At 44.7% G+C, this 26,155-nt stretch overlaps 2 protein-coding genes across 2 annotated transcripts in view; both read left to right on the forward strand.

Moving 5' to 3' along the window:
• Nucleotides 1–16,032, forward strand: part of LOC119187558 (retinoic acid receptor RXR-alpha-B) — a 123,666-nt gene extending 107,634 nt beyond the window's left edge. The window contains exon 3 of the mRNA XM_075878686.1: nucleotides 15,903–16,032. Coding sequence (XP_075734801.1) covers nucleotides 15,903–15,982 — 80 coding nt within the window. The 3' untranslated portion in view covers nucleotides 15,983–16,032. The remainder of the gene's footprint in view (nucleotides 1–15,902) is intronic.
• On the forward strand, nucleotides 10,714–12,033 carry LOC142777098 (uncharacterized). The gene has a single exon (XM_075881392.1). It carries the CDS (start codon nucleotides 11,155–11,157, stop codon nucleotides 11,512–11,514), a length of 360 nt encoding a protein of 119 aa, XP_075737507.1. The 5' UTR covers nucleotides 10,714–11,154; the 3' UTR covers nucleotides 11,515–12,033.
• Nucleotides 16,033–26,155: the final 10,123 nt, after the last annotated feature.

Raw genomic sequence — 26,155 nt, forward strand, 5'->3', positions numbered from 1 at the left:
TAACGTGTAACCTAATATTACATGGCGGAAGCGTGGCTCGCCCCAGTCGCCCCACCACGTGAAATGCGCAACCAACGCGTGGCTTAAAGCTGTACCACTTACAAAGTGCCTAAGCGTATTTGAAAATCCTTATCAGTCACGGGATCAACAAATTGTGGAGCTGTGCAGCTCACGGACGCCTGGGTGCTTCGGCACTTACCAAACGATGAACTGTGCGCACAGACCGTGGCGAAACGAGCGGCCGCGGCTATCTAGGCATCACCTTCACCGTACGTCAGCATTTTTGGCGCCACACATGGCAACGAACCGCTGTTATTTCTGATAAGCGATAGTTGACGTTCTGCACGCAAGGTAGTTCCACTCGAAGCAGAGTTGAGAATGGTTGAGTACAATAGCGCGTAATAGTATTTATCAAAATATTAATTTTGTAACACTGCGATATCAGTATTAGAAACACCGTAGTAGAAGACTCCGTAAATTTCGACCGCCAGGGGTTCTTTCACGTGCACCTAAATCCCAATACACGGGCCTCAAACATTTTCGCCTGAATGAAAAATGCAGCCGCCGCAGCAGGGACTCGATCCTGCAATCTTCGAGTCAACATTCGAGCACCATTAAAACTAGACCACCGCGGCGAGGCTAACACGCATACCGCCGCGCATGAGTGCATTCACGGGGTATTGAACAGACTCACATGAGCATCCGCAGCAGCTATGTGGACGCATTCAGGATAGAAATCGCTGCTATCGTACGTCGGCAGAGCCGCTGCGCACGTCCAGTTAAAACGGTCGGTGCTACTTTTTAGCACACAAAAAAACGAATTAAACGAAGCATATACGCCAGAAATTAAAAAAAAAAATGGGATTGGTTGGTGACGCATGCTCTGTATAACGAAAGAAACGCACTTGGTCAAAGCGTTACATATAAAAAATCGAATATTATTTCTAAGTAATGAGCTCGTGAGCTTTTAAAAATGGCCGAAGGATGGCCACATGACGGCAAACCCAAATAGGGCACTGCTTCAAAGGGAAGCTGACGGGATTTTAGAATTCTATCAAACTTCGTGTTTAGAAAGGACCGACATTATTGTGTACGATGTCATAATTGTTTTCGCGTTTGTTGGAGCAGGAGCTTTAGCACAGGCGGAATAATAGCTTGCCTTGCTCCGCCCCAGCGAGCGCGATGAAAGACTGGGCGTGGAAACCTACGTCATCTTCGTTTCCTCTGGCCCGGAGCAGGTGTTCTTTTTTATCTTCGAGCACGGCCTCCGTGACTAACCCATGACATGCCGTTGCCGGAACTAATCGAAGAGGCCACAGTTCAGCAGTGCTGCAGTTGCAGATGACGTGGCATGCCGAGAATGACGTCACCGTGTTTGCTCGGCGTCTCAAGAAGCCTGGTGGCCACAGCCACTGTTTTTTCACCAAAAAGTGCTATTGGCGTTCAATTTTGAGAACTCACACATCGCTTTTCTAATTCAGCAAAGATCAGGTTGTCCTTACACGTTCCTAAGTAATTTTTTTAGAAACGTGCTTCAGCATCCTTTTAATCAAGTGCATCAAATACGTGTTTTAATGCTTGTTTAGAGTTAGGTGAAACATCCTGTGTAATTTTGTGTTTACAGAGACAAAAAACAATTTTGTATTAAGTTCCTCTCCTCTACAAAATAATACACAGGTAATATTACAGCCTACTTGGTTGAAGAGTGCCAGGTGGATAGCTCATCGCATGAGCAATAACAATCGTGGATTGGTTAATTCTCTTAAAGTGGAGGGGCCTAGTAATTTTTCATATCCTTTTTTCCATGCTTGTCCTTCAAACGTGTTTCAAACCTGGCAAACATGATTGATGGGAAGCGACGTCGTGCACAATTCCATGATTGTTCTCTACCAACTTATTCAGCATTGGGCCATCGGGAAATTCTTTAAAGTGGGAATGTGCGACGTTACTTTCCCATCATAATCATCATCATAGAATGTTGTGTTCCGTTATCTTCTGCGAGATTCCTGAGAGAAACTGGTTAACCTGTGAAATCTGACTGGTGTTCCTTTGGGGGTTAGACTAGCCGCAATATTCACGACTACCGATCGAGTTATATTCGAACCATCCTGGCAAGATCGTCCTACCAGCGGCATTGGACGATTATCTCCTGCTGCATAGAACACTCCACTGTTGCCGTGCAGCTTCCCTCATTGGCCTTGACCGATTTTTTCTTGCCAAATTTTGAAGCACCGCCTGTTCTCTTCCAGCCCGGCTGCGTCACCGCTACACCACCTGCGACTCAACCAATGGCATCGGTTACCGCTGCTGTAGAGCTACACAGTCCGTCATCTAAGAACACCGGGCCCGATTTGCCAATTGCTTTCAAAAATGATGACACTGGGGTCCTCGCTCTACGCCCGCTGTCTCGGCCCAAGCCGCCTGCCGAGAATATTTGGTCTTCAAGCATACCCGGCATTGCGACAATAACGTTTTTCCTATAAAGAACTATATCATAAACGAGAAACGTTATGTAAGTTTTCAGAAAATGCACAACTCTGGACAGTGATTTCGATGGGGCAGCGGGGAGCATTTGCAGTTAGTTGCGAAGCTGTTAAGTTGTATCGCTCCGCAGAGCAACGGGCGCGAGCGTTCAGCTGGAGCCAAGGCCAACGGTACTGCCGAGGAGCCCAAAACGAAAAAAGCGAGGACAGCCTCCGAGGTACGACAGCCAGCAGAGGAGGAGACGCAGCAACGTAGCTTTGATCGGGAGCTAGAGGCAGAGTGGGTCATATATGCTACAGACTCCCATGGGGAACTCATATTCCTGATAAAATAAAAAACAGCGATGAGGCAGACGTGGTTCCATGTCGGCTGGCCAATGTCAAGTGTCCCCAAGAGGTGATCCAATTCAATATACACGCAGAAGTTGACCTGCGCCACAAGCTCAATGACGGCCAGGTCCGAAGACGCCGAGGAAGCTTCGTTGGGGACACAGTGGGTCCTGATCTTTTCCGGTCGTCCATCCACGGTCCACGAATAGGCTTTAATCATGTGGTGACCTCCCCAGCGAAGATGATGGACCTGACAACAGTAGCCTTGGGACGACAGCATTGAACGGACGAATTCGGCAATGTCTCTGCTGGTGGTGAAATGCATAATTAGCCACTTGGAGCCTCGACACGGGCCGCAAACAGCGATATCTTGAGTAGCACTATTTTGCCTCTGGTAGCATCATCTTGAGGTAAAGCGAGTGGCCGTAACTTTATTGACCACTAATGCGCAGAAAGCTGGACGTATTGTTACGTGGAAAATAACAGTTGTCACTCCGCAGCCCCAACGCAGCTCACCGACAACGTCCACTTCTTCACTCTCAGTCTGAGGCACCTTTCTTGGGTATGCCCCACTATGGCCTCTTTCAGTAATACGAAATCACGTAACACGACCCCCGGCGGCCAAAGCGCCGACCCGGCGAGTTTACGGGGCCACAGCAGGAGCAGTGTGGTAACGCTTGAGCCTTGATACGTGGACAATGTCGCTTGACAGCAGAGCGGAACAGGTTGATGAATTATCAGGGACAATTTCATATGTGTTGTCGGTCACTCGTCTGAGCACGCGGTATGGGCCCGTGAAACGAGAGAGAAGTTTTTCTGAAAGGCCTGCATGTCGCGTAGGGGACCAAGGAAGAACGAGGGAACCTGTTGGAAAGTGTTCGTCGCGATGCCGCTCGTCGTAACGTTGCTTCCGCGAGTCTTGGGACGCCATTAATCTGCTGCGGGCAAGCTGACGAGCGTGGTCAGCTCGGGTAGTAGCGTCGCGTGCATATTCAGAAGTAGACTGCGCAGCGGCTGGCAGGAAGGTATCCAACGGCAATGTTGGTTCGCGTCCAAACAGAAGGTAAAATGGCGAGTACCCAGCAGTGTCATGCCGGGAGGAATTGTATACGAACGTCACGTAGGGTAGTGCAAGGTACCAATCACGATGGTCGGCCGAGACGTATTTCGATAGCATGTCTGTCAGGGTGCGGTTTAAACGTTCTGTAAGCCCGTTTGTCTGGGGGTGGTAAGATTTCGTGAGCTTATGTTGGGTAGAGCAGGAACGCAGGATATCGTCAACCACTTTCGAAAGGAGCGTACGGCCTCGGTCTGTCAGCAGTTGACGAGGGGCTCCATGCACTAAAATGAGATCGCGTAGTAGAAAATCAGCGACGTCTGTAGCGCAGCTTGTTGGCATGGCTCGCGTAACTGCATAACGGGTCGCGTAATTAGTAGCCACCGCGACCCACTTGTTTCCGGAGGCGGATGCTGGGAAGGGACCGAGAAGGTCCAAACCAACACAGAAGAATGGCTCCGATGGGATGTCGATGGGCTGAAGATATCCGGAAGGTAGGTCCGACGGCTTTTTGCGACACTGGCAAATCTCACAAGCGTTGACATAGCGACGTACCGAGCGTGAAAGGCCAGGCCAGTAGAAGCGGCGGCGCACACGGTCATATGTGCGAGAGACACCAAGGTGACCCGCGGTTGGCGCGTCATGGAGCTCGCGTAGGACTGTGGAACGCAGGTGCTTTGGTATGACCAGAAGTAGGTCGTGACCATTTGGCGATAAATTACGCCGATATAATGTGCGGTCCTTTAAGGTAAACATGCGAACAGAAGCGTCTTGCGGTGAAGATTCGAGCTGATGTATTAGGCGGCTGATATCCGGATCGCGACGCTGCTCGTCCCCGAGATGAAGCAGCTGGGAGATGGAAAGGACGCAGCCCACAGAATCAATGCTCGTAGGATCGCAGTCGGCCACAGGGTAGCGTGACAGACAATCCACATCTTTGTGCAGTTTTCCTGATTTATACACTACGGTGTAAGAATACTCCTGGAGGCGGAGTGCCCAGCGGGTGAGACGACCTGTGGGATCTTTGAGGGAGGCGAGCCAGCAGAGAGCGTGGTGGTCGGTGAGAACTATAAATGGTCGGCCGTATAAGTAAGGGCGAAATTTCGCGACTGCCCACACCAGCGCTAGGCATTCGCGCTCAGTGATGGAATAATTACGCTCCGAGGTGGACAGCAGCCTGCTGGCATAAGCTATCACGCAATGCTGCCCACGTTGTCGCTGAGCCAACACAGCGCCTATTCCGTAACCGCTGGCATCGGTGCGCACTTCGGTCGGTGCCGTAGGATCGAAGTGAGCCAGCACAGGAGAAGAAGTGAGCAAAGTGGTCAGGTCGGAAAATGCTGCTGCTTGCGAGGGACCCCAGGTAAGCGTCTCATCTGGTTTGAGTAAATCTGTTAGGGGCCGAGAGATTTCCGCGTAGTTCTTGATGAACGGCCGAAAATAGGAGCAGAGCCCCACAAAGCTGTGGACATCTTTGGCGGTTTTTGGCACAGGAAAGTCCTTCACAGCTCGAACTTTTTCTGGGTCAGGCTGTACGCCGTAAGCGTCAACAATATGTCCAAGTATTGTAATGCGACGGCGACCAAACCGGCACTTGGATGAATTCAGCTGAAGGCCGGCGAGACGGAATACATCAAGAATTTTCGACAGTCTCTCAAGGTGCGCTTCAAAAGTGGGAGCAAACACAATCGCGTCATCCAGATAACAAAGACACGTAGACCACTTGAATCCATAGAGCAGAGAGTCCATCTTTCGTTCAAAGGTGGCGGGGGCATCACATAAGCCGAAAGGCATGACTTTGAATTGGTAGAGGCCATCGGGTGTTACAAAAGCCGTCTTCTCTCGGTCCATGGGGTCCACGGCAATCTGCCAATAACCAGAACGAAGATCGATGGAAGAAAAGTAGGCGGCACCATGGAGGCAATCAAGGGCGTCGTCAATGCGGGGCAGAGGGTATGCGTCTTTCTTGGTGATGTTGTTAAGGTGGCGATAGTCCACACAAAATCGGCACGATCCATCCTTCTTTTTAACTAATACCACCGGGGATGCCCAGGGACTGGAGGATGGTTCAATAATGTCCTTCGCTAGCATCTTGTTCACCTCCTACTGAATTATGCTCCGCTCAAAAGCAGAGACTCTGTAGGAACGGCGGTGAACAGGGCTGGCATCACCTGTGTGTATGCGATGCTGGACAAAGGACGTCTGCCCAAGAGGGCGGTCGCCAAAATCGAAAATATCCTGGTAGGCCTCGAGAAGATGTTGTAGGGCTTCAACTTGCGGAGGCGGAAGATCAGTGGCGATCATGTCTACAAGTTGACGGCTGCCCGAATGTGTTGCGAGTGATGTGCGTTGCGGTGAAACAAGTGTGTCTAAGGCAAGCACTTTAATTTGTGAATCGAACAACGCACACAGGTGGGCCACAGAAATGCCTTGTGGAAGCACGTGATTCATGTAGCCGAAATTGACAAGAGGTAGGGCAGTTTTGTTATCTGTGATGCTGAGCACCGTATAGGGCACTGCAACATTGTGCGCAAGGAGTACGTCGGTGAGAGGCATAGCGTAATAGTCACCGTCGGGCACAGCTGGTGAGCACAGAAAATCGACGTACGTCACAGTTTTAGAGGGCAGGCGAACAAAGTCGCTGCATTGTAATCGGCATGTAGGCTGGTACGGGGCGGCACTGATTTGTGGCAGTTCAAGGCGGAGCACACCAGCGGAGCAATCAATCAGAGCAGAATTGGCGGCAAGAAAATCGAGGCCTAGTATGAGGTCGTGGGGACATGTTGCAAGCACGGTAAAAAGGACGACCACTTGATGACCGGATACGGTAAGTTGAGCTGTGCACATACCGACGACAGGGACTGTTGCACCATCTGCAACTTGGACGACACTGGTCAAGGGGGGCGGGAGGACCTTCTTCATGCGACGACGAAAACGCAAACTCATGATACAGACGTGAGCACCCGTATCTATCAAAGCTTCAACAAGTGTGCCATCAACATATACTTCTAGGGTGTTCCGGTTCAAACGTAAGGGCAACAGAGGATTTTTGGGTAAGGTCGACAGGGCAGCTTCACCTCCAGAAGCTGCGCAGCCTAGTTTTCCGGGGACATGCGGCGGTTAAACGATGGTGAGGGAGAACGGCGACGCGTATTTGAACGAGAAGGGCGGCTTTGAGGCAGTGGCGACGACGGGACAAGGTGGCCGTAGTCCTCAGGGGCCGTAAATGCTGTAGACTCAGTGCGGGTCGGATAACGGTGGTTTGGTGGACGGAATGAGTTACTGTAAGCGGGATACGAGCTAGAAGACATAGATGGCCATTGGCTGCGGCAGTAACGAGCGAAGTGTCCAGCGCGACTACAGCGGAAGCAGATTGGCTTATCATCAGCTGTTCTCCATTCAGCCGGGTTCCTGGTTAGAATAGAGTACGGACGGCGACGTCTCATGTCCACAGAAGCTATCGAGGGACCAGTATTATCCAGGGTGGGTGCAGTGGACAGGATACCAAGGTTAGCGAATTCCTGGTGGACAACAGCCTGGGTCAAGGCGGCAGCTGGCGTTGAGGCGTCGGGCAACGTCGGTTTGTTGGCAGCCGGGTAAGCGGCCTCGAGTTCACGTCGGACAACGCGTCACGTCTTCGGTTGTAGACGGATGACAAGGAGGGGCTTCGCAAGACGACGTTGCCGCGGTGTTGGGTAGGCGCTGAAACTGCTGCAAAATGCGTCGACTTTTCGCCTGCTCGAGACGGCGGCACTCTTTGATCACGGCGTCGATGGTCGTTACCTAGGTAAATACAAGCAGGTTGAACGCATCGTCGGCGATTCCTTTTAAAACGTGCGAAATCTTGTCGGCCTCAGTCATGTTGGGATCGGCCCTTTGACACAACGCTAAGACGTCTTGAATATAAGTCAAGTAGGGCTCAGTGGACGTCTGTGTACGTACAGCCAATTGCTTTCGGGCATCAAGCTGTTGACCAAACGGGTTGCCAAAGAGGTCGCGGAGCTGTTGTTTAAACATTTCCCAGCTTGTGATTTTGTGCTCATGGGTCTCAAACCAGATAAGAGGGGTCTTGTCAAGATAGAAAATGACATTCGCAAGCATAACGGTTGGGTCCGAGCCATATTGCTTGCTGACGCGCTCGTACGTGCTAAGCCATTTGTCCACAATCGCGTTGTCCTCTCCAGTAAAGGTACCGGGATCACGAGGTTGCGTTAGGGCGACGTACCGGGTTTCTGTCGTTGCTGAGGTAGGTGGCGAAGCCGTATCCTCACCCGGAGCCATAGTAGCAGGCTTAAGGAGGCGTCCACTGCGTAGCTCCATTGTCAGAAGAGCACCCAGCACTTCCACCAAAAATGTTACGTGGAAAATACCAGTTGTCAGTCCGCAGCCCCAACGCAGCTCACCGAAAACGACCACTTCTTCACTCTAAGTCTGAGGCACCTTTCTTGGGTATGCCCCACTATGCCCTCTTTCAGTCAGACGAAATCACGTAACAGTATAGTGCTGCATTGGGCAGGGACACGTGCTGGGGTCCATTGGCCTACTTCGTAGTGGATGCGGTGGCTTTCAACTTACAACTGGCTGTCGAAATGCGGGAACCCGTTGATGATTGTCATTGCAATCTTTCGTTTTCATTATTCTGGGGACAAATAATGTATACGAGAAGACAAATAGTATGAAAATAAAAAACCAGATGAATACAGTTTCTTCTCGGCATTTTCGAACATTTTACCTTCCCCTTTCTTGTCCACTGTAAGCAGGCTTCCAGTGTGTCTGCGAAAAGTCAAACCACGTGTTTCTTTTTATACATTCATCCTGTTTCATTTCGTCATATCACGCTCATTTATGTGCTATAGTTTTAGCGATGGTTGCCGCTGCTTCTTTAGGCCATATCCAGAGAGTACGAACGAGGCTGCGTTCCGTTAGGCCACCTTTCATTCCATGTAATTGTATTGTACTTTTTCTTTTTGTGCTTCATCTCACGTTGGTTCCATCTCGTTCGTTGACATAAGCAGTTCGGCGTCCGCGTCGGCCTTGCTCTCGTCCGTTGCTCTGTGGCACGATATAACAAGTATTTTGCGTGAATAGAACATATTGATCCACAATTTGCTTTGTTAGATGAAGGAGCACAAGCAGGTTCGTTTTTGTAACTGCTCTATAGCTTTACTTCTAAACCATGTTGAAAATACAAACTTTCTAAAAAAAGTGAAACATTCTGAATAACTGTCAGCGTGGCAAAATAATTGAAACAGTATGGGTCCCTGATCACTCGGGGAAGACTGGAAACGAGGCGCACAGCGTAGCCTTAGATATCTAATAAACCAGAAGGCACGTCTCTCGAACCCGGTCTTCCTTGGTTAGGCACAGATTTCATGTACTGAAAGATATCTGTAAAATAATGGTTTCTGTGTCTACTTATCACCCAGTAAAAACCTCACAAAAATGCAGACCACGATCATTTGCTGCATTCAAACTTACTCGTTTCCTCTTTCTCTCCGGTTGGCTTTTACTACATGCGGGAAGGTTAGCCCAATCTGCCAAAGTTGTAACGCAAAAAAAGTGGCGCCTCAAAATCACGTGGCACTGTGAAGGACTTACTTCCCCGACAGTGATCTTGTCAGCTCACTCACGTTCAGCCTGGGAAAGACTTGCTAAAACTCCCACTAAAAGGCCACTCCCCAGGTTCCCAAAATACCAAAAAAGAGCGCAATATTCCTTTCTAATATTCCTCGTCCTTGGCGCACTACTGCGACGCAGACAGTAGTTTCCGTGACATTTACAGCATACATGCTCTCGATTGGTTGATGTTTGCGAAATATAACATGTGATTTGTCTCTTGCACTGCTTTGCCATCCAGCCACCCATCCGTTCTTCTTTGTCTTGAATGAATATTGTCCAGAATCAACTGATCAAACTTCATTTTGTGTGTGCAAAACTGTGCAAGCGGCGATAACTGCATGCAGCCGAGAAGCGCTAAATCATAGGCTCGAATGTTTAGTGCTGATATTGCTCACGTACATTCAAGAACTAAGGGGCGTGGAGGATGCAACGTGTATATGAAGGAGAGGCGAAAACCACCCCCTCGTCTTTAAACGCGGATTTGTGAGTGGTCCTATAAGGCACAGCAGTCAGCGATCGCTACCAGGGTCGAAAGGATCCCTGCCCAAGTGAGGCCGCACTGAAACCCGCATGTGGTGTATGAATAGTTTTTTTCCTCCTCAACAATACTCTAAAAAAGCTCGGTTCACATCGGCGGACAATTCAAGTTGAGCGTTTATTAACGTGATTTCGTTGCACTATCTTTTGAGCATACCACTCTACTACTTTATGCACCACGAGTTTTATGGAGAAAGTGAACCCTAAAATTGCCATTTGCACCCTTAATGGCCACAGTTATATTCGTGTTTCTTTCGTTGTGATTGTTGGTGGTGGTTATTTGAACAAGTATAAATGCTTGAAGAATGCCTATAAGTGGGATTTCCCAAAACTTGAGTGTCGATAGCTGCGTCCAGATGGAGAATTAAGATTTCCTTGTATACCTACAAACACGTCCTCATTCATTGTAATAGGTTCCATGCAATAAATTATCAATCTTTAAATTAGGCACACTACTTTTTTTGATGACAAGAACAGTGCTAGTAATGCACGTTAACTGTATGCAAACATCAGACCCATAAATGTCATGATTTTAAACAATTGCCTTGTTTATCTATAGTTTGCTCCTTTAAAATCTATTAAGGAGTAAACACGGAAATTTCGACAGATGCCATGCACTTCGATATTCGGAGGCTACATGAAGAATGCGACGTGATGATGCGAGAACGACAAAGATGACGTCCGATCACGAGGGAGATGAAGGTGACGTCAGCCATGGGATGTTGGGCTCCGATCTTTTCAGCACCACTTCCGAGAAAAGCTGGATTCGCCTGTGAATTGCGACTTGTGTTCCCTTGCGGGTTGGATTCGCCGAGAAATTCACGACTACCAATCCAGGTGCCTTCAATTCAGTGGTACCACTGACACGGTCGTTCTGCCAGCGGCTTTGAACAATGTCCTCCTGCTGCATGGAACACTCCACGGCTGCCATTCAGGTTCGGTCTTTGGCCTCGATCGAAGCTCAGCTGGTCCCGTTCCAGCCCGGGTCCGTCGCCGCTACACCTCCCGTGAATCAACCAATGGCGTCAGTAATCGCTGCTGTGGAGCTCTATACGCAACCTTTCATCCGAGACAGCCAGGCCTGGCCACCAATTTCTTTCAATAATGATGACACTGTGACCCTGAACCATGCCCTTTGTCCATGCCAAACCGTCTTCCGTGAAAGTTCGGGCATCGAGGATGGCCAGTAGTAGACACCAGAGTTTTTTTTTTATGATGAACAATTTGGTAAGCGAAAATCCTAGTGACCAGTACAAGGAGTGCCTCAAGCACCAGATCCTGGAGAGTGGCCTCGCCTCCCACATGGAGAAGCTGATGGTCGACACGCCTGACAAGACCGCGGTGACCGGCGTGGTTGCCGTCGGGCATGAGGCGTTTACAATCAACCACGACGTAGAGGGGCCCGTCAACCTCGTCTTCAGCATTTGGAGCCTGGGCTGTTACCAGATGGTCTTCAAAGTTCTGGCTCTCAAAGTTCTGGGTGCATGACAAAGCATCAAGCGCCGTTCGGCATCGTACCCGGTAGTGGCGTTCGAGATGCGCCAGCGAATGATGCACTTTGTGAAGAACCTGCAGTATTTCCTCACCGTAGAAGTCATCGAACCCAGCTGGCACATATTGCAGGTTCCTACGCAGAAAATCCAGACGCTAGACGAGGTGCATGAGTTGCACACGGACCTGATAGACTCGTTTGTCAACCTCGGCATGCTGACCGACTACCCGGTGTTTAAGCTCATCCACGAAACGCTGCGGCAGTGCCTTCGGTTCGTTTCGCCAAGACGCAGTATATTTCTAAGTCGTATTGTGTGTGATTAGAACATATTTTGCAAAATTCGTCTTTGTTACTAAACCACACGTGTGTGGCGCAGCTTCACGCACGTTTGTGTACGTATGCCTTGTATCTTTTCTCGTAAACAATGTGAACAAGGAATCTTCGGTTACACTGTTTATGCATAGGTGTGAACGGAAATTCTTTGTATTTTTCGGCTCTTTAAGCTATGTGTTTATATTTCGGTGCAGTTTAAGACACTACCGGTGGTTAAAATTCGCAAGCTCCAAGACTTCCACTTGTCATTATCATAGGCTGTTTTTTGTGACGTTAATTACCAATGATTACAATTATTGGTGTTCTAGTACTACAGAACAAACTCAGTCTTGGTTCAGCGGGAGAGTATAGAAGGGTAGCACTTTGAGCTCGGTTCACATCGGCGGACAATTCAAGTTGAGCGTTTATTAACGTGATTTCGTTGCACTATCTTTTGAGCATACCACTCTACTACTTTATGCACCACGAGTTTTATGGAGAAAGTGAACCCTAAAATTGCCATTTGCACCCTTAATGGCCACAGTTATATTCGTGGTTCTTTCGTTGTGATTGTTGGTGGTGGTTATTTGAACAAGTATAAATGCTTGAATAATAATAAAGTTATTTTAAGAAAAGTTGTTATACTTGGTGTCATCTTTTTGAAGATCTGGTTGTTCATTTTTCTGTTTGCCCGTGAAAAGAGGGAATGGCTTTCTTGATCAAATGCGAACTGTAAATATTATTTCAATATATTTATAAATTCCTTTGTTTTACACACAGTGGCTTTACAGTGGTAGAGAAAGGGGGGTATTTAGCTAATAAAAAACATGCAACATCGTGGTCATGGCATTTTCACAACTCGAGCAGAATATACTAAGAAATGAATATATAAATAGATAACAATACCTAACACCGACGCTGTCTATGCAGTCCGAGTTTACTGTGCACAGTATTCCGAAAAGTCCAATCTACATGCAGAGGTGTGTGCATGCAGACAGTTGAGGTTGCAACTTTAACAAAGACAAATGCAAGACAGGTTCGTTAATAACGTTTTAATTAGTAACATGTATAAAAACTGCTAAAGAGAACTGTCAAAAACTGTCCAACAATAAACATGTGAAGTGACACCACTGCGCCTTCCGTCGAAATCATTCAGGACTTTAGCGCGAAAATAAAATCTGTGGAGCCAGCCCTCAGGAAGGATCGACGTTGTATTGCACAAATGACTACTCGACATCAGATGGAAGACTCCTGTAAAACTGAAGTTGCACGGAGTCCTCAACAGTAGTCACCTTTTCTGACTGCAGATTCGTCTTCACGGTTGCCATTGGGCGGGACACGGTGACGAAGGCGCTGGCGCAGCACTGGCGCGCAGGCCCGACGCTGGGACATTCACAGAAGGCGCCTTCCACGTAGGCCGAAGCGATCGAGCAAAATTACTGGCTTCAGGATCGTCGAAAACGAGGCCGAGTCGATGTAGCTCACACGGGTAGCGGGAAGGGTAGCTCCACAGCCGTGGTCACCAATGCCATTGGTTGAGTCGCAGGTGAAGGAACGTCGACAGACTCGGGATGAAACAGGACCAACCAACGGTGCTGCGGATCTTGGCGGGAACAACTCGGTCGAGGCCAGTAAAGGAACACCCGTCGTAGCTGTAGAACGTGCCAGGCAGCAGGATGATGTCCTCCCCAGGGGCTGGTAACGGAGATCCAAAGCTACTCGGCTGGTGTCGATGTACCTCAACCGAAACGCGGAACATCGCCATAAGGAAGGCCACATGATTCGGCATCTGAACCCGAAGTAGCTCTTCTGTGGAAGTGGGAACGTGCAGAAGAAAACGTAGCGCAGCGTTGTTGTTGTTGTTGTTGTTGCCCCTTCGCACTGGCACATACCCACTATGGGGGATTGGCCATGAAATCTAGAAGTATCCTATATGAGATATATTAAAAGGTTTATCCTTAATGAAAAAACTAATGATGTAATAGAAAATAATAATTAACTAAAAAGGAATATTAAACTAAACAAATAATTGAAGATTGAATCAAGAAGAGAAAAGGTGAGGTAATACTACAGTGGAAGACAGAAATTTTGAGTAGACCAGACAATCGAGCTTATCTCACCCGGTCACAATCAAATGAATATGCAAATTTCATTCAAAATTAGACAAGTGTCTTCAGAAATATATTTAAGCAGGCATTATTATGACATGCGCTTTGATTCTCGAATGAAATTGCATACAGCATCGAATACGCTCCTGTGGCAATGTCCCAAGCTAAAGGCACCGAAACTTAGAACATTATCTGCAGTTAAATTTAAACCTACTGCTTGAAACGGAACAATTAAAAGTCTTTTCCTAATTAATGAATAGTTTTTACATGTTATAAAGTAATGCTCTATTGTTTCCGTTTCTTCACAGAATGGACACAGGGGGGATATCGCCAGACCAGCTCTGTGCAAGTAAAAGTTTAATGGAGGGACACGACATCGAAATTTGGTTAAAAAAACTTCTAACTTTTTAGATTGACTCCACTGAGGTTTCCAGGGGTATGTTAGGTGCTGATAGTCCGTATATTTAGTAATATTTTCCATAATATCCGTATAAATAGCCCATTTTCTATATCTGATCGACACTATGTGTTCCGATTCTGGTAGTACCGAGATCACAGGGCCATCAAGTGTGGCTCGAGATAGTGAATCGGCTATTCGTGAATCGGCTATAAGTGAATCGGCTATAAGCGCAGCGTTCCATGGCGAACGTCTCCTTCTTCTTCTTCTTCTTCTTCTTCTTCTGATGGCTCTTACCCAATGCAGGGAATTGGGTGAGTATTAGGTGAACTTTTTTTTGTTGTTTCTTCGCATTACTCTTCTTAAAAGCTTGGGATAGGCAATACAACAAATTTAATTACTATATATTAATATTGAAATAGTTAGAAGCATGACAAGTCTAGCTCGATATACTTTTATTCTGATTGATAAATTCCTCCATGACTTCCCCTTCACTTGCCACGTGAGGCGACGTCGTCTTCACCGTTCGGGTTCCATTGTAAGAACAAACGAGGCGCCATCCAATTGCCGGATATCCGTGATTGTCACAGTACTGATTCTTGTATTTTCTTTAGGTCGCTGGTAGGGAGGTAAACTATGTGCAAACATGAGTGTATATTATTATATGAATATTCTCAGGCAACCGTATGGCATAATACCATTCGTCAAGACAGCGAATTGAAAACTACGCAAAGTTATTTTTTACCTCTTATTCCTGATTTGTCGCGCGCTAAAATTGTCGCATTCAATCTTGATTACTGCAGGTTATTGCCGTTGTTCTTCTCGTCGTCATTTTTATTGGTGATGATGGCATTCACTTCAAATTAGTGGAACGTGCCCTCTATAGGGCACCGGTGGATAAAGCGCTATCAGAGTATAAGAAGATGTTGCATTTTTACATTTGGAAAACATGCACAACAAATGCGAGACAATGAGTGGATAATCTTAAACTGAACAGTATGGATTTGTGTTTTTTTCTTTTTCTTTGCATTTATTATTATTAATATTATTATTATTATTATTATTAATATTATTATTATTATTATTATTATTATTATATTTATATTATTATTATTATTATTATTATTATTATTATTATTATTATTATTATTATTATTATTATTATTATTATTATTATTATTATTATTATTATTATTATTATTATTATTATTATTATTATTATTATTATTATTATTATTAAAGGCAGTATTTTTAAACAGACATCTTGTATGCACATAATTTGCCTCCTGAAAATGTCATTAAAAAATATGCGTGAATTTGCGATGAGAGAAAAAGACAAATTTGAAAAAATAAACACTTTCCCGTTTTTCCTGCGTAGGCATTTATTTTTCACTTACATTAACCGCCGGATTCTTGCCCAATCCCCCTTAGAGTGTAAGGGCAAGAAACTAGGTGCAACCAAGCAAGGTGGCGTCGATCACGAATTGCTGTGTTCCGTTCTCTTATTCGCGATTCGTGAGACACGCTGCTTCTTATTAAGATGTCGACGCGTGCTTACTTTCTTCAGGTCTGCGACCAGGAACATTGCCGCCAGTCGAGCTGCTCTCGATCCGGCCGACCTATCTGCACGATCTTCCAGGGATATAACCTCCTGCTACATAGAACAGTGCACTGCTGCCTTGCGGGTCGCTCCATTCAGATAGAAATAGTTGTTTCATGAGGATTCCACTGCATCATTGGCTATGTTCCTCCCCGAAAGCATCGCCGTTATACGCAACCTTTCGCTCAATAAATGTCATCGAAAACCACTGCGTTGGTGTCAACTGAATGCTGCACAGCAGTTGCTTTTGGTTTTCGATGACGTCAGCACCAGCCTTTTCATATCATCGCCTCGGCCAAAGCCACCTGCTGTGAAGCCTGCGGCTACGGAACCTGCACCGCACTGCTATGCCGGCCTATTTGACGGCCTTTCTCGCCCCTCGGAACCTTCGAAGCGTACTAGCGGCCTGGGCAGGACTGTGCCTTTGAGCACCCGGTGCAGCCTTTATGTTTTAGCAGAATTATATCTCATGTAGAACCGCAGTGAGAGCTTTTCTGGCTACGAAGATTTAACACAGTGTCCCGAAGCATGGCTACGAAAAGCGCCGCGGTAAAGTTATTTGTTGGTGTCATTTACTTGTATTAAACTATTTTCTGTTACTTTACGTATAAATGTTGGCAAATAAAAAGTTAGATTGTGTGGACCTTACAACCTCCAATTTCATCGGCATGTACGTCAGTTTCAGGTAACGTGTATAACTTACTCGGTTAAAAAATGGTGCACTGTGAACTCTGAACGAATCAGAAAACGCCCAGAAACATAACACACAGCGTATAGGATATTGGAGTTTTTATTATTTTCTTATTTTTTTTCCAGGAGAGGTGGCTGGGGCAAGACTATTGTGTCACAGTGGGGCTAGACCCTGCATAGAATACCTAAAGGCATGGTTTTTGTTTCGCTGCCATGAATGTCAGTGCAGAATACTGGTTTACAATGCGACCGTGCTGCTCGGATACGATGTAAGTAAAGGGATTGCTTACACCTGTTCACACTCTGTGTTGCAAGAATATTTCTTGCCATCAATCTCGAGGTGCATTCCACTTCTCCAGTGAGCATCTTGTATACGCGTTTATTTTTGCGCTGTTTTAAACTATGAATACGTCACAAATGACTTGCATTCAGACGTTATTCATCTGCCAGGGTACACCCTAAACATGCACCTTGATTTTTGGCAGATGATAGCGTTATAAGAGGAGTTTCCAGATCTAAGCCGCAGCTTTTCGCTAGACTGCAAGTCCCTACAATGATTATATAAACTCAGTTCATAGTAAATGGCCGCTGATTGCTACAAGTAAGTCATCTTAAACATGAAACTTGCATCGATGTAACACATGACTAAATGTATTGAACGCTATCGGCAGCAGCATCCACCGACAATGAAACCACTTTCAATTATTCGCCAGCCTACTGTAATATGCAAGTGTATATACATCCTAATCAACACAAGAATGCGCTGTTCTGCTTTCTGCGCACATTAGTTGCTCACATTCTACGTCATGGAGAATACGATTCATGTCGACTACAGGATGAGGCATTCATTATCGAGACAGCGCGGCGAGCGAGCAACCAAGCAGGGATAGGTTTCAAATATTGAATGAGAAGTTTCTCAACTCACATATATCTCGGCTGAATGAGGCAAAGTTTGCAAAATAAAGGTGTGTGTGTGCATTCAGCAGCCATGCTCATACACAACTTCCGGTAAGAGCCCTGCCAGTAAATCATATGCACTTGAAAACGCTGCATTAACACCTGACAATGTTGCGAGCAACGTTCTTTCAGAGAGAACATATACCAAAAGGGGCATAACAGGAAGAGAAAAGTGACACTGTGCGTGGAAGATGTCCTAGTCAAGTCAACGCTTTATGTACAGTTTCTGAAAAGAGCCATACACAGCTACCATGTAGTACCATATAGGAGTTGTGTTAACACGTAACCTAATATTACATCGTGGAAGCGTGGCTCGCCCCAGTCGCCCCACCCCGTGAAATGCGCAACCAACGCGTGGCTTAAAGCTGTACCACTTACTAAGTGCCTAAGCATATTTGATAATCCTTATCCGTCACGGGATCAACGAATTGTGGAGCTTGGCAGCTCACGGACGCCTGGGTGCTTCGGCACTTACCGAACGATGAACTGTGCGAAGACCGTGGCGAAACGAGCGGCCGCGGCCATGTAGGCATCACCTTCACCGTACGTCAGCATTTTTGGCGGCCGCACATGGAAACGAAGCGCCGTTATCTCTTATAAGCTATAGTTGACGTTCTGCACGCAAGGTAGTTCCATTCGAAGCAGAGTTGAGAATGGTGGAGTACAATAGCGCGTAATAGTATTTATCAAAATTTTAATTTTGTAACACTGCGATATCAGTATTAGAAACACCGTGCTAGAGGACTCAGTAAATTTCGACCGCCAGGGGCTCTTTCACGTGCACCTAAATCCAAATACACGAGCCTCAGACATTTTCGCCTGAATGAAAAATGCAGCCGCCGCTGCCGGGACTCGATCCTGCAACCTTCAGGTCAACTTTCGAGCACCATTAAAACTAGACCACCGCGGCGAGGCTAACACGCATACCGCCGCGCATGAGTGCATTCACGGGGTATTGAACAGACTCCCATGAGCATCCGCAACAGCTATGTGGACGCATTCAGGATAGAAATCGCTGCTATCGTACGTCGGCAGAGCTGCTGCGCACGTCCAGTTAAAACGGTCGGTGCTTCCTTTTAGCACACACAAAAAAAAAAACGAATTAAACGAAGCATATACGCCAGAAATCGAAAAACCGTGATTGGTTGGTGGCGCATGCTCTGTATAATGAAAGAAAAACGCACTTGGTCAAAAAGTTACATATAAAAAATTGAATAATGTTTCTAAGTAATGAGCTCGTGAGCTTTTAAAAATGGCCGAAGGATGGCCACATGACGTCAAACCCAAATATGGCACTGCTTCAAAGGGAAGCTGAAGGGATTTTAGAATTCTATCAAACTTCGTGTTTAGAAAGGACCGACATTATTGTGTACGATGTCATAATTCTTTTCGCGTTTGTTTGAGCAGGAGCTTTAGAACAGGCGGAATAATAGCTTGCCTTCTCCGCCCCAGCGAGCGCGATGAAAGACTGGGCGTGGAAACCTACGTCATCTTCGTTTCCTCTGGCCCGGAGCAAGTGTTCTTTTTTATCTTCAAGCACAGCCTCTGTGACTAACCCATCACGTGCCGTTGCCGGAACTAATCGCAGAGGCCACAGTTCAGCAGTGCTGCAGTTGCAGATGACGTGGCATGCCGAGAATGACGTCACCGTGTTTGCTCGGCGTCTCAAGAAGCCCGGTGGCCACAGCCACTGTTTTTTCACCATAAAGTGCTATTGGCGTTCAATTTTGAGAACTCACACATCGCTTTTATAATTCAGCAAAGATGAAGTTGTCCTTACACGTTCCTAAGTAATGTTTTTTAGAAAAGTGCTTCAGCTTCCTTTTAATCAGGTGCGTCAAACTACGTGTTTTAATGCTTGTTTAGAGTTAGGTGAAACATCCTGTGTAATTTTGTGTTTACGGAGACAAAAAACAATTTTTGTATCAAGTTCCTCTCCTCTACGAAATAATACACAGGTAATATTACAGCCTACTTGGTTGAAGAGTGCCAGGTGGATAGCTCATCGCATGAGCAATAACAATCGTGGATTGGTTAATTCTCTTAAAGTGGAGGGGCGTAGTAATTTTTCATATACTTTTTTCCATGCTTGTCCTTCAAACGTGTTTCAAACCTGGCAAACATGATTGACGGGAAGCGACGTCGTGCACAATTACATCATTGTTCTCTACCAACTTATTCAGCATTGGGCCATCGGGAAGTTCTTTAAAGTGGGAATGTGCCACGTTACTTTCCCATCATAATCATCATCGTCATCATCATCATGCAGAAACACGATTTTAATGCAAGATACAATATTCTTATCATTATTGCAAAGCTCAATTCTTTTGAGCCACCGACGTTGTTTTTAAGAAAAAAGCCAATGAAGGATTACACGCAAACACGCTGCCACATTTTGCAGAACGTTTCCCTTGTGATGCACACAAAATAAAGCGAGTCTGGTACAGTAATGCTTATTTTGTTTCCGAAATATTGGTTGCGAGGTTACAGATCTCAAGGTCTGCGGGTAGCACATCACCTTCCAGTAATCCTGGAGAATAGGCGACAATTATCTCTCAGCCGATTATGAACAAAGTAAACCCTAAGATCTTATTGTGCTCCTGGTTCTGCGTAGCGTAAGGGCGAAACCGACCAGCTGCCCAAAATGGAGGTGCTGAGGAAAGAAAATTACGTACACATCTTTTTTTCAAATCTGTGAGTTGTTTTGACAAAGAGCAGGAACTAAATAAACTGTGCGCTAGGCTTCCATATTGAAGCATGTGTTACAGATGCCGAATTTCTATTGCGCCGTGATTCGAGAACACCTGGACGTTCATCGTATGGATCTACTGTTTTCTGTTTGTACCGTATACGCAAAACTTTTACACATTTGACACAGTAAATAAATAAAAAAATTTACGGCCGTCTGGTTAGTCCGATCGGCTCTGAAGGACCCATTAATTATTGGCAAAGGTTCAAATCCCAGCTAATCTAAATGAATATAATTCAAAATGAGAGGATAGCGATGCTTTGCATTTGGCTTTGATGATGTGTTCTGACGAAGACAAAAGTCGCCAAAGCATTAGCACAAACACAAAAGAAACCAATTTCTAGCCCTCAACTGCCGTTGTATTCAACAAGGAGCAGTAAAGTTACGCCTCCACGTACGCAAGCTCTGAAGCATAATATAAGAAACAGCCGTGAGCGGACCATGAACGTAGCATGTAGTCATGTTGTACGTGACAAGCATGCCTTGGTTATCATGCTTGTACGTGTCATTTACTTTCGTCGTCCCTTGGCATCATATAATACCGAATTGAATACTGAGCGAAACGCCCGACAGCACATCATGAGCATGGTATGTAGTCATGTTCTTACATGACATGCACGTCATGATTATCATGTTTGCACTATTCATATATTTTTGTAATCCATTCACGTCGTGTATTTACAAATTTGGTACATCTGAAGCTAGCAAAACGGCTGCGAGTGCATCATGAGGGTGGCACCTATTCATGTTCCTACATGACACGCATCTGACGATTTGTTGTTGATTTGTTGACGCATCTGACGATTTGTTGACGGGAAATCATTCGGGAAAAAAAAATCTGCTGCCTGTGTCACTGACAATGCTGGAGAGTAAAGTATTTCTAGACCATACAGAATAAAAATCACAGTTAAAGCCAAAAGTGAACGCAGGCATCCTGTGAAGTAGCCAATTTTTCTACCACGACTGCTTAAAGTTGCGTCCACCACGGTGGATCAGGGGCTAAAGTGCTCGCCTGCGGACCCAAAGTTCGGGAGTTTGATCCCGTCTACGGCAGTCACATCTCTACGACTTGTTACAATGCAACAAGTGAGTACGCCTATGAAGAGTTATTATTATTGACAAAGTGTTAGCCACAACGAGCTGGTTCAGGCAGAAACCCAGCAAGCACGAACTACATGAACGTCGTCTTATTTCACGCTGGCACATAGCTGGCACCGCTTTGCTCCGGTACATATTATTTGCTTTGTAAGAGGGTGCCTAATATATGAAATCAGTGCCTTCCAACGTCTCAATTCTGAAAGCTTGATTACCGCGTGTATTCAACTTTAAAAGAAAGCTGTGCCTTATTTTCATCGTGCTTCACATTGCCGCAGGGAGTAGGAGAAGGTTCATTGTCAGTTATACTATGGTATGCACTGTATTCTATCGCAGATAGATTTATTGTCCTCTTGTCTATGAAGTGGTCTCCAATGCACCCAAAAAAACACTCGTACATTTAAAGCCTCACTTGTTGGGTGCCTTGTCTAGCACTGCATTCTTGCTATGGCAAAGGGGCTAAGAAAGCATGTGTTCCTGGAGAACAATCACGAAGTGGCTTGTAACGAGCCTCTAATCAGTGTGTCTTATTTCATGTGATTTCCATGTTGCACAAATCACTGGCTCTTGCCTTCTTGCTGAACGAGTTTGCAGCAATGAAGAATTTTGTAACTTGTTCAGAGTATGTGTGAAAAAAATTGGATTCCTCAATCCGTTACCTGTCAGTATCGAAGTTGAATGTGACATTTTTATTTGCCTTGAAATAAACTGATGCTCTTAATTCTGTCTCCTGTGTGGTTTTGTCGATACCACACATGCATGCACAGTCCATGTAGCGTTCTAGCCATGTTTTATGCAATGGAGCAAATAAAAAGCTTTCTGCGGTACGGTAAATGTTCGATGAAGCAATATCTGTGCAAATCACAACACAGGTGACAAATTGCTAGCAGTGCTTTTTCCACGTTATACAGAATTATGTAGTTGCATCAACATAGAAACAGATAAAAACCAGTTCCAAAGTAACACAACACTGAAATAATGCCCTGTTGGGTGTAATTATTTTCTATTGGTATAACTAATTTCCCCAGTAATTTTTTATAACGTGTCTATGCTGAGCATCTTCTGATACACACTGGGGCAAAAACATCCTGCGTCTTTAGCTTCAATCAAGCTCTTTTTTTCTACAGCACTGCCTGCTCTACAAGAATTATGTACAGTAGCCTGTATCAAGATGGGACTGTGCTGCATTTGACAATACTGAATTATGATGTGTTTTCTTATGAGAAAGAAACGAAACAAAACCATAATTAAAAGATAACTTGAAAATGGCAGACTCATTTTGTGTTTGTTGCCTTCTCTAATTTATCCACAGTGCTGCATGATTATCCCTTAAAATAGATGTATTTAGTAGTACAACCTCGGTGTGTGCTACTAACACATTGTAAGAAAGTGCTCCACACAATAAATAAGGGAGTTATTCATTTCAGAGTCTAGTATAGGAGTAGGATCTCCACTTTGGTATACATAGGATATATAACAAAAAAACTGAAATTGAGTATACCACTCTTGCAGGAAGTTAAAAACAGGCCAGAAATTCTTAACACTGAAGAAGAAAGGGCAAATGATTCCGAAGACCTACCACTCATATATAGTAAGATATCACAATCTTGTGCATTTAAAATAAAGCAATATTCATACCCTGGTTTCCTCTATGGCTTTGTTAATGCCAGGGATGTATGCATTGCACCTGTACTGCTGTAGCCATGTATAAAACACAGAAAAGAAATTCTTCTCTACAGTATAAGTACGTCCCAAGAACAAGTATGGATTTAGTAATTAATTGCTAATTGGGTTATTTAGACAAAGAACAGAGTATACATATGTCATTATTTCAACAGGGAAAGAGAGGAAACCAGAGACTAAGGTTACAAGCAATGTTGCACCTATGATGTCCTCAATATAGCTATTTCCTTTTGTTATGATCTATGTACCAGTCATTTCTTAGCGTGTGTCTATGCCAAGCATTATTACGTCTCATAATAGAGCCAAAATATGCTGCATCAAGTTAGGGCAATGTTTGCACGGTCACAATAATATAGCATCTCAATTATTAGACTGCATTTGCATAGACTTCATTTAGCCATGAATTTATGATCAGCACTATATAAAGAAAAAATGTGGTGAAAATTACAGACACAGCATGTGTGTCCCATTGCCTTCTTTCTATTTCATCAACAGCGCTGTTATTTAATACTACTAAAAAAAGTAGTATTAAATACTACACCTGCATGCACTGTGCATGTGCCACCAAGAACATTCCAAACAAGTGCTTCACAAAAACTGTGTAAGTCACTCCTTTCAGAGCCAATTACATCTTGTATGTAATAAGTATGCCACTTTTGCCAAAAATTTAAAAAAGCCAGCAATTCTAAAGCTGGACAGAAAGGAGATTTCTTTGAAATGCTAGGTATTTAATTGGTGAAAAACTTTGAATATAGCTTTCTGAAAGAATCAGAGTTGCAAGGAACAGCAGGGTTAGTACTGTTTAGTTAATACTGCAGATGGCTTAAAGTATGAATATTCATATCTCTTAACGTATGTGCACATATTATGTGCAACGTCACTGCACAACAAAAGTTATTGCAGTTGATGAATCAGGGAACCAAGTTTTTTGTATTGAATGCAGCTACATAAACTGCATGCTTAGTGCATATTGGGTTCTCTCGCGAGAACCCAAGATGCACTTTGCACCCAGAAATATTGTTGCAAAACGAACTTGTACTGCAAATGAAGCAAGTTGTACAATAAATACGTGTAGGCGATAATTAACAGCATGATGTAAAAGCAATATGACAATCACAACTGTATTAGTTATAACAGCAGAGTTTATTTTATGACTTATATTTATGGTTTATTTTCCCGGTGGGTATGTGTAGAAAAGTTGTGAATGAGCCGTTGAAAGAGATTTCGTTGTATACAGTAGCGGTGATATTCCACACTCGCTCATTTTTTTTTTTATATGATTGATATACCCATAACAAACTGATTGATGCAGGCAGCGCCAGAATGTTTGAGAAACTTCTAGATTGTTTTACACTGTTTTCATGTATGACACGTACTAGGAGTCAGGTTGCTAACACAGATTTTATAACTGCTCCCAGTGTGAGCCTCCGCGATAACGTTCGTTTCTTCTTTAAACATCTACTAAGGCCACCTTTCTCATAAAACGGTATACCGTCATAAACACTCATGACAATCGATACTGCACAAATTAGATCATCAGATGAGAAGCGGTTCTGAATGTCTGATAAATGATGTACATGTACTTCGAACTATATATAAAGCATGTGAGCTAGCTGAAGTGCGTTGGTGGGCTAGTTTGTTTATCATACTTGTATCCGCAATAACTTGAGATAATCACGTCATGTCATCACGAATCTGGTCTCTAGAGATAATGTTAACTTTGATCTACTCGTTCTAGTCAAAATTGCGCCGTTGTGACCAGAGTTGAAACGGTGGAAACGAAAACATGTGCGTTACTTAGTCCTGAATTGTCAGGTAATAATCTGTGCATTTCTGTGTGCATTCACACCTGTAAAAGTGCATGGAAATATCAATTTGATGTGCAAGAGACGTTAACTCTTATTAGTCTGCTTGCCATGAGCAACCCAACAGGGGCAATACCTTTCGTTACATGTATAGCTAGATTTTTGACAGGCACACCTTCGATCAATGATCGTGCACCAAGAATGTTTATTCTATGTGGGTGTTTGTCCTTGTTCTCTTCTGTCCGCTTTCAATCGCGCTGTTCAAACTTAGTGGTAGCTTGCGCAAGAAGCTCCTACAAGTTGTATACATCAGGGAGGGCCGCTTTCAGTATGCTCACAATAAATGTGCTTTACCACAAAGCAAATATGCTTCACCGTGTGACATTTTTGTTTTGCAGTGAAGCAAAAGGCATGCTACGTTGTTTTTGAACGCATATAGATCGGCCCTTCCCGATGTACTGATATGTATGTGTGTAATGACCATGGTGATATTCTATGATTGTGACAATATCTGTAGCTCCGGCTCCTTTTTCTATCTCGATAAGGGAAGTTTATATTGAATTTGAGTCAAGAGATATTTCGCGTTGCATGCACCTTTCAGCGTCTAAATAATGACTGCTCTTTTATTAATTTATAGGTACACCTATAACCGAGCAGGGCGGGACAGTGAGTAGATAACGTTATAAAAAAATCAATTGACTGAGGAGGAAAAATTGACTTCATTGGTCTGTCTATCTATCTATATCTAGCCGCCTACGTCTGGTTGCTCTCGTGATCACTCCCTTATCTTTCGGTAAACCAAATCAGTATGGAAGGGTAAGATGGTTTGACGAATATGATTGCCCGCCAGGTCATGAATAATGCCGCAATCCCATCGCGTATATTGTTAAAGCCTTTCTTCCAGACGTGTGGCACACATATTGAAGGTATGCGTTTATGCCACGGGTGATTGACAGTTCGTCTACCAAAGAATGGCAAGAAATAATATTGGTAGTTTTAACGCGACAACGTCGAGACAAGTGTCAGTGTTGACCCTTAGAGCATCAATTAAAGTATCAAAGGTAACATGTGCAGGAGAATAAAAAGGTGCACGCATATACGAAAAAAAAAACCCTGACAATTTCTATGTGGAAATAAAAGAGTACTGTCATAAATCGAACTTATACACACATATATGTTAACATAATATATAGATCATATATACTCAATAAATAATAGGTGCACAAAGCCACTGTACTAGT

This window comes from Rhipicephalus microplus, chromosome X (assembly GCF_043290135.1).
Source record: "Rhipicephalus microplus isolate Deutch F79 chromosome X, USDA_Rmic, whole genome shotgun sequence".
Taxonomy (NCBI): Eukaryota; Metazoa; Arthropoda; class Arachnida; order Ixodida; family Ixodidae; genus Rhipicephalus; species Rhipicephalus microplus.